Source organism: Primulina eburnea, chromosome 16 (assembly GCF_022965805.1).
Source record: "Primulina eburnea isolate SZY01 chromosome 16, ASM2296580v1, whole genome shotgun sequence".
Taxonomy (NCBI): Eukaryota; Viridiplantae; Streptophyta; class Magnoliopsida; order Lamiales; family Gesneriaceae; genus Primulina; species Primulina eburnea.
Genome location: NC_133116.1, coordinates 5972254 through 5982003, shown reverse-complemented (window position 1 = coordinate 5982003; position 9750 = coordinate 5972254). Strand labels below are relative to the sequence as shown.

At 33.6% G+C, this 9750-nt stretch overlaps 1 protein-coding gene across 1 annotated transcript; it reads right to left on the bottom strand.

Annotated features, from left to right (window-relative positions):
* Positions 1–3382: 3382 nt before the first annotated feature.
* Positions 3383–4703, bottom strand: LOC140816621 (non-functional NADPH-dependent codeinone reductase 2-like). Its single transcript, XM_073175999.1, has 3 exons — positions 4254–4703; positions 3950–4160; positions 3383–3848 (listed from the first exon to the last, which is right to left on the bottom strand). The coding sequence occupies exons 1-3, from the start codon at positions 4595–4597 to the stop codon at positions 3573–3575; spliced, it is 831 nt and encodes a 276-aa protein (XP_073032100.1). The 5' UTR covers positions 4598–4703; the 3' UTR covers positions 3383–3572.
* Between the last annotated feature and the right edge of the window lie 5047 nt (positions 4704–9750).

The following is a 9750-nucleotide window of genomic DNA, read 5'->3' as shown; positions in this document are numbered from 1 at the left end:
TTTGCAATTTAGGAGAAATTGAGGGACTAAAGTGCAATAAGTGGGATTTGACACTTGTCATGCCATGCAAAAAGAAGTTTGAAACGTGCCATGTGCTACCATTTCAATTCATTTCATTCAGCTTTTGCAAGGAAATGGCCGAGACCTTCCATGGAGAAAGCTTCAAGTTCTTTTCTTATTTGTTCAATTTCCTTGAGATGATCCACCCATAAATTCTTGAAACTAATTTTAGATTCTTGCTCCTCAACTCAAGGGCTTCAAGGTGAGGTAAAGTTCATCAATTTTCAGCATGTTTCGAAAATAATATGTTGGAGGATTTATGATTTTATTGGTGCAATGTGTTCTTGAGTAGATAGCGATCATAGCACCGTAAACGGATCGATTATCGGATATCGTATGCAAGTTGTGTAAAATTTCAGCATGTTGACCGAAATTTGAGGGTGCAAGATTATTATGTTTTGAGTTGGTATTGTGGTGGATTATGAGTTGTTGATGCTAGTTGATTAGTATTTGATTTATCGGGAGACCGAAATTACGCCGTTATGCCGTCGAATTGTATCGAAACCGATTATTGCTTTATATATTGATTGGCTTGAGATGTATATGATTGAAGTGCACATTGTTTATGCCATTTCAGATTTGTATTGGCTATTGTGAACTCGAGATTTCGACTACGACACCGACTATTCGACAAGAAAGGTATAATTCATGTGGTCATGGGATTGCACAACTCGGTTCTGATTTGATACGAGTTTCCCTAAATCACATACTCGATTGGTATTACTTTTGATTATGTAATATCTTGTTTATTGATTTGTATTTGAGTCCTGAGATAGGCGAGACTGACAGATGTGTCAGACTAGACGTTCGGGGTATCGTCGCGTAGTTGCAGATTTTCTCTACGTGTAGACACTCGATACAGAGTTGACAGAAGTCTAGGAATAAGACGTATCGTTACCCCGAGTGGTTGGGTAGGTGACAGACCGTCTTATTCACACCGGGATCCCTAGATTAGAAATGAGTCGAGTCACGAATTTATGTGAATACAGATTTGTATTCCTTTGCATGTTTTAGATTGTAATTCATGTTACTCGATTTATGCTATGATTTTGTACTTGATTTATTACATTGCATGCATACATGTTTTATACTGGGATTTGTTCTCACCGGAGTTATCCGGCTGTTGTCGTGTCTGTATGTGTGCATGGCGACAGGTGGGGCAGGATCAGGGTCACGACGAGGATGAGAGAGTTGATAGCGTGGTGACGCCGGGTGTAGCCGCAGATTACTAGTAGTTGCTGTTTAGATTTGAACTACTTGTATTTGAGATTTGAACACTAGTGTATGGTTGTACTAGACAGACTTGTATGTACCTTATGTTGTTCATTTCTATCGAGACATGTTATGCTTTCGTTATTACATTGAATAAATGTTAAAAGCAAAATTTTGACCCACATTTTCTAGCAAAGATCCAGTTAATCCCAATTAGATTCGATTGAGAGCCCGGGTCCCCACAGCATTAAAATTAATACTTTTTCATGGATGACCCAAATAAAAGATCCGTATCATAAATACGATCCATGAAACCGTCTCACACAAAGTTTTGCCAATGTTTAGATATCTATTCTCATACTTTAACTATTTGTTTGCAAGAATTTATTATTTTATATATTATTTAAAGAGAGAGTGTGGGAAAAATTATATTAAATATTATATAAATTTTTATATTTATTTAAAGCTATTTTAGGAACTTATAACTTCTACATTATAAAGTCAAAATAAAACATTGAAATACCATGATAAAATAATTTTGTTCAAACGTGTTAATATGTTTGGTACTTTAAAATCATTATGTCACACTAACGACAAAAAAAAAAAAAAATGAAAACACTGTAATCATCGTTAGACATATTTTTATAAATAGAGTTTTAGAATATATCATAAATATTAAAACTAATTTATTGTCTAATAGAGCCTAATTGCAATAATTAGTATCACATTTTTTTTTAATAATGTTAAAGGCACACCAACATATCGTAACATCGATATTGACAATCACTATATCGCAAGATTTCAACTAAATTTTTTTATTTCTTTTTTTAATTTCATGAGTGAAAGAATTGTTGTACAAACACTTGATATACATGTCACACAACTCTTTATCTTTTAATAATATTTTTTAAGTGGCTTATATGCTTCCAAGTAGATATGCTAAAATGTGTTATATCAGGCAAATTGTTCTCTTCCGATCCGTTATATAAAATAAGTGAATTGAATTGTTAATGTCCTAATTCATCAAAATGACTGACTGACTGACTTGACTCGTCTTACTTACTAGTAGGTTGCAACAAGTCGTGGGTCGGCCTTTCCCCAACCCACCAAATAGGTGTGTTGCATTGCTCGGTTTGTCATTTCCAAGTTCTAAAACTTTTTCAAATTTATTAATAAAATACTTTTTGAATCTTACTCTTGATTTTTTTTTTTTTTTTGTTACTCTCAATTTTTTTATAAACTCTTATAAGGAACATATAAATCACCTAGTCTTGATGATATTATATTTACCGAAATGGGTTTCTCCACAAATAGGCACACTTAGGAAACGGGTCTTTATTTGTTGAAGAGCATAATTGTAAATAGGAGTGAGTCTCACGTGAGACTGTCTCACGGATCTTAATCTGTGAGACAAGTCAACCCTACCCATATTCACAATAAAAAGTAATACTTTTAGCATAAAAATTTATAATTTTTCATGGATAACCCAAATAAGAGATCTGTCTCACAAATAAGAGTCGTGAGATCGTCTCACACAAGTTTTTACCAATAAATAGACAATTTATTTACATTCCAACTTCAATAATACCATGTAAAATATTATATGTAATCTACCGCTCTATTACGGCAATAGCTAATCGGGCCTTGAATGAAAGTTACAAACCTAAGTTCACCCTTGGAACCACCATATATCTGAATAAATTTGTTTCAATGGGCTTTAGCCCACAATAAAAGCCACGGATCCTAAAAAATTGAGTCGCAAAAGCTGGCTGGCGTAGTTTTCAAAGCAGAAGAATGGAAAACTTATCCATCCTTCAGTTACTGTTCGAAACGTATTTTGTCAGTCAGTCCAACAAAAAATGTCACACCCTGCCACTACACTGCTAGTGATATAATGACATAAATCTCTTCTAATCATGTTTGGTCATAAAATGTTCCAAGGGTTGATCCAATAACGATTTGTCACTTTGTTTATTGCATAACCCACTTGAAAAATCATATGCCATAAACTTTTGGACCAAATGTAGGATCGAATTAACCTAAATCTTGGTTACTAATCTTGCCACTCGCAAGATCTTGGTAGCATGCGAGTGATGAAGTATTTCGACGGGTTTCGTAATCTGCTGTTAATATACAAAAGAATGCACAAGGTGCTAAAAACTTGATACTTTTAAATTTATGAATGAAAAGTCTAAAAAGAAAATTTAATTTAATTTAATTCAAATCAAATGAATGATCTGAATTTACAACTCAAAAAAAAAAAAAAAAAAAAAACTTAAAACAATGTTATTTTTGATTAATCATTGAAAGATGTAGAGCATTTCCTTCATTAGCTGCTCACTGAAGCTCTCCAACAACAGAGCTGCCCCTTGCTCGTATGCCCATCTAAAGTAAACCTGCGCAGGTGTCTTCAAAACACTATCTTTCTCAATCTTCAAACCTTCGGATTCCATAAACTGACTGTAATCAAAATCTTTATCTTCCCCATCAACAGCAGAAGAGACGAGGATGGCAATATCGTTCTCTGCGCAGTAATCTATAAGTTTCTTGTCCCTCCACATGGGTTCCATCCCAATCTAACAAACAAAAATATGATAAATCAATATTATATAAAAACACCCATTTTTTAAATTTCTTGGAATTTAACAATCTGTTGAATTTGAATCCATTTTCAGACCTGATTCGCACCGGGAGCCGTTTTAGCAAATTTGAGTAAACTTTCCAGCATTTCGGTGGAGAAGTTGCTGACTCCAATCACGTTCGCTAATCCAAGTGATTGGCATTCTTCCATGGCTTTCCATGCTGACGTGAAATCGTTAACTGAAAAGGTGCTGTCTTTCTCAGGCCTTTCAATAAGAAAGATGTCCACGGATCCCAGGTTCAATGTCCTGTCAAAAGTAAAAAGGAGATAGATCATGTTTAAATTCCTTGACATAAATAAAGAACCGTGATTAATTCTTGTGTAAAAGAACTATGCTCACTCAAGTGATTGCTTCAGATTCGGGACGATGGAGTCGGAAACAGCGTCAGTTAACCGAATCTTGGAAGTGATGAAGAATTCATCTCTGGATCGTACGGTCCCATTTTGCAGAGCTTCAGATATGGCTTCTCCAACAAGCTGCTCCAGATAAGAAGAAACTTCAGTCTGAAAATGGGTGTAGCCAAGACCCATGGCGTAAAGAATCGCAGTTTTCACAGCAGATGGTTCGAGTTTTTCTGGAGCAGATGATGTTCCAATCCCGAGTGCTGGCAAGTCTATTACTGCAGAACGGTCTTCTCTCCTGATTTTGGGAATGGCGAAAGATCCTTGCGAAGCATCAGTCATATTTTTTTTCCACTTTTTTCGATTGAACGATCGATGATGATTTTTTAAGAGAGAATTTGAGTGATAATTCTGATGGGTTTCTATCAAGTTTTATAGTATGGCTGCTGTCTTAGTTACGTGAACTTGTGCAGTTGTTAATTGTTATATTGTTCACACGTTGTGATGACTACTTTGAAATATTAGTCGGATTCTGACCAATACCAACGCCTTTATTCGAGCTAGTGGTTTTTAGCATTATTTTTTGGGTTGTGTTTATCGTTGAAATAACATCGAAATATAATAATATATTGTCGTGTCATCAAAAAATTGTTAACATGACGACATATATTGTTGAATTACATCAGATATGTGAGGACTCCTCCAATTACCCAAATTGAAAAAAAAACATATAAGTTAACGGAGTAAAGTATTATTCGACCAATAATTATACTAAAAATTAAATTATATGTTCAAGTTGTATTATTAAAAGTGAATTTTTTTTTGGGGAAGTTATTGAAAAATCCCCAATCAAAAAATTTCTTTGGCTTCACTCCCTACCCACAAAATTGTGATACTATGTCATACAAAATGTGGTACACTTCATGTGGAAATGTGGTACACTTCATGTGGAAATGTGGTACTAAAAAAGTATCTAGGGACTGAACACAAAAAAAAATGACGGCTGGAGACTGAACCCAAATTTCTCGTTTTTTTTTCTCAAAATCTATATGTAAGTGGATGAGAGTGATGTTTTGACTTTTGGGAAAAAGATAAGTAACATAGTGGGAACTTGAATGACACGGACTTGGAACGTTGAATTCAGACCTGGAGATAAAAAAAAGGAATATACTTGCAACTTGTATTTGAATTTAATTTATGCATGAGAGGACTAACTTTTTAAAGAAAAAATGATTTATTGTATTAAAATTAAACATTGTGTAATATCATAAAATATTATTTCATTAAATTATCCGTTGTCTATCCATCCTCATTCTGAATCTTAAACGACAAGTTGGTATTGAGTTTTGATAATTTCGAGGAAGAAAAAGGACGACCACTATTCCCTTTGGATTTCTTTTTTCCAGTCCTCGTTCAATTATTCTATTTTAGTCAACGCGTCTATTTGATTTCCAATCCATTCATACTCCTTTGCACTTATTGTGAAAACTGATTTGGAGACTTCATCTAACCCAAATTTAGACTTTTCATGTAGAGAGCAGCTCGGGATGTGCTACCCGACTGCTGTAAATTTATGTACCGACGAATGGTATTTGTCCTATCTGCATTTGGCTACTACTGCCCATTGTTTGTTTTTCTGCTCTTATGTTTGCATTGCTTGGAAAAACACCTCATACTGGAGTTGTTTGAGCAAATATAGAATGACTTCCTTTATCGATTGCGCTTTTGCTTTATTGAAATTGTGGAACACCGAGGATTTTGGAATATTTTTTATGTTAACATGGGCTGTTTGAGCCAATTATTGCATGCATCCCAACAACACAATGTGGTTCACCTTGAACTGGCTTATGGGGAGAGGGAGGAACAATGATTATGGTTTGAGAAGGCGAAACCTGAGGATTGATATATGAATGCCGACCGCTTCCTTTTTTCTATCTTTTTCCTAAAGATAGTTTAGTAGAGAATGAACTCGGTTTTTTCACGTCGATAATTATGTGACGTCCTAAGACTTAATTTGGGAATTACGTCTTAAGTTTCATTTGAAGTATGAAATGTGGAATTTATTTTTTGTTACGAAAATACAGCTCATCTTATAAGTGAAGGCGTGGGCACGCTTTTATGCATTTCATTTTCTTTTAAAAGTTTCAGTACTGCACTATGCACAAGGCATGGGTACGCCACTGGGTGACCCTTTTCTGTAAAAAATTTATCGGCTACTAACAACACTATATTTAATTTGTTTCCTGTAAGAAGAAGGATATGAAAATGAATTTTCAAGTTCTGGTGGATCTTATCTCCAAAATCTTATTGGTTAAAGTTGGTTCCTTTGATGTCAACACGGAGAAGTTTATGGTGATGATTGCTATCACTGTAGGTATCAAGAAGTTCAGAAATCCTCTGTGCAAACCCATATTGACTTGCACATGGAAGAAATAAATGCTTTTGTGGATCACGAAATCAGTTATTTTAACGACTAGGTAAAATTCTATACAGTAACTAGGCTTGCTACTTCTGAGAAAAATCAGAGTAAGTTGAGCAAAACAATAAAGCTCGAGGCCATGGTGTTCTCTCAGGCTCCGCCTTGACCAGAAGAGCCTACATCATACATAGCAAAGATGAAAGTTTATAAGCTAAGTGAAACTCTAACCCCTCTCAAAGTCAACTATGATTACCAGAGTCTCATTGCCTTTCAAGATGCTGCGATTATACAACTCCTCAACAATGATCTCTCCACTCTGATCATGAATATGGCTGTCATGGAAACAGATTTTACTGCAAGAATTGCTGAAAAGACTCGACCGACCTACAGTGGATTTCAATGTCAAGTGAGGTTTTCTCCAAAAGACACCACACCTAGTACTCCTGCACCTTGCCTGATTGTTGTTGCTATTGTTGCTAAACCTCAGCAGTCCTCTTTTTTCTCAGCTCGATGCTTAGTTCTTTCCAATGTTGACGAAATTGTGAATTCCATTGCTCAAGTGACTGACTATCTCTACTGATGATATGATAATCGATCATCCACAGGATCAAGAGAATGGTGAACAGGTTTCAGCTTCTTCTCCTCCACCTTCAGAAGACCCCACAAGCTGCTCGCATTCAGGCTATGCAAGAACAGATCGCCAGAAATGAAGTTATCTCTCCTAAATCTGATAATATTTTATGATTAAATATAAAAAGAATAAATATAAGATCATTCATTACTGATTAGATTTGATCTCCTTCCGATGATCGGGGTTAGGTCCTTCTCGAATACAACAATATGTTTCATTCATTCTTCTAATTTTAGGCTGAAGGAGACAAGATGTTGATAAATTATCTTTTATTTTGTATAATTTTATTTGAATTATAATCATAATAATATTAAATTGTTTTAAAAAAAATAAAAAAATTTGTTAATATAATCGGGTCTGGACATGAATCTGATCATAACTTACAAAAACTTGTCTGAGACGGTCTCGTAAAGTATATTTTGTGAGACGAGTCTCTTATTTGGTTCATCCATGAAAAATTATTACTTTTTATACTAAGAGTATTACTTTTTATTGTGAGTATCGGTAAGATTAACGCGTTTCACAGATAAAGATTCGTGATAGCATTTCACAATATATCTATTCATCAAGAATATATCATATGCACGATCTCTGTCCTGGCAATTCGGGTCATGAAAAGTGTAGCGTAGATATTTTCGAGATGAGTCGGAGAGATTTTGCCGGGCCGCCATCGCTGCTAATTTTAGGAATCTGGTTTTTTATAAAAGAAGATAATACTGCATGAGCTGCTGAGCCCAATGCAATACGGGCTTAGTAAATGTGATGAAGCCCAATATCTGGACCATCTCATAGGGCCTAATGCCCACAAGCCTTAAATTAAAGTAGTATGCTTGGAAATATTTGATTTACTAGCATGGATTTTATTTGAGAAATATTTTAAATTCGGATTTCAAAATGAAATTTTTTTATGGATTTAAAAGGTATCATTAATTATTAATTAAACTAATTGATTTATATTTATTGAATTTAAAAATCCACTTAATTAAAATCATCCAAAATAGTAAAATGTAAGTCATGATTTTATATTGTTTAGCCCAGACTCGATCTAAAAAATGTAGGCAAAAACTTGTGTGAGACGGTCTCACGGGTCGAATTTGTGAGACGGATCTCTTATTTGGGTCATCCATGAAAAAGTATAATTTTTTATGCTAAGAGTATTACTTTTTATTGTGAATATGGGTAGGGTTGACCCGTCTCACATATTAGTATCCGTGAGACGGTCTCACATGAGACTTACTCAAAAATGTATGTATAAAAATTAAATCGAACAATTTAGGGTTCACTCGAGCTCGAGTAATGCGATAGTCTAACACGGCCGTTGAATTGTTTTGTAAAATTTGAACATCCTAAATAAATTATATTTTGTATAAAATACTTTGCTTTACGTATTTTAATTCATTGGTTTAGATATATCGATAGTTTTCATTAGGCTTTTTTTTTTATTAAGTTATTGTTTGATTGCAAACCGAATAATTGATTATATTTATTAATTGGAAAACAACCAACGGATTATATAATACCCCAACACCTTAGATTAATTTAATGTTTTATCTAAATATCAACTTATTTAATATTTTCTAAAATAATATAATAACATGGTTCTAAATAATGAAGTACAAATATATAGGTTATTGATTGTAAGTGTTAGATAAAGTGAATTTTATCGTCATTTTGATGCAGTTAATATTTAGAATAAAAATAATATTTTAAGATTAAAATAATATTTTTTATAGATATGATTGGAAAAATATTTGTCTCATGAAATTGATTTGTGCAAACAATTTCATAAAAAATTGTGTAATCTAAAATATGTACGTAATACCATCATTTTTTTTATTTATGGTTGTTTTTCATATAAAAGTATTCACAATTTAAATACTTTTTTATATATAAGAGTATGTTCCTTGTGAGATGGTCTCGCGAATTTTTATCTGTGATACAGGTCAACCATAACGATATTCACAATAAAAAGTGATACTCTTAGTATAAAAAGTGATATTTTTTTCATTGATGACCCAAATAAGATATCAGTCTTACAAAATACGACTAATGAGATAGTTTCACACAAGTTTTTGACTTTATATAAATAAGGTTTGAAAATATAGAATATTTTATTTCAAAAATTATTTTACATTTTCAACTAATATACTAAAATCATTTAACTTTTAAAACCTAAAAGAAACATAAAAATATTTAAATAAAAAATAAGATGGGAGTATTATTGATATGTTTCGATATACTGAATAACAACAATCCGTATTAGGGTAGAGTAGATGCTATCTGTGGGGGCAGTACCCTCACAGGATCTCAGCCATTGATTTTACATGGTGATTAAATCTGGGTCTTTGATCACTTCATGGGGTGTATGTGTGTTTAAATCTGGGTCTTTGATCACCTCATGGGGGCAGTGCCTCACAAGGTAGGGTGAAATAAACCCCGTATTAG

Bases quoted from the DNA above. Each gene is read 5' to 3' on its own strand.
- LOC140816621 (XM_073175999.1), bottom strand. From the start codon at position 4,597: ATGACTGATGCTTCGCAAGGATCTTTCGCCATTCCCAAAATCAGGAGA. The intron at 4,161-4,253 runs GTGAGCATAGTT...TACTTTTGACAG, and splicing joins AATCTGAAGCAATCACTTGA to GACATTGAACCTGGGATCCG. The intron at 3,849-3,949 runs GTCTGAAAATGG...TTTGTTTGTTAG, and splicing joins CGGCTCCCGGTGCGAATCAG to ATTGGGATGGAACCCATGTG.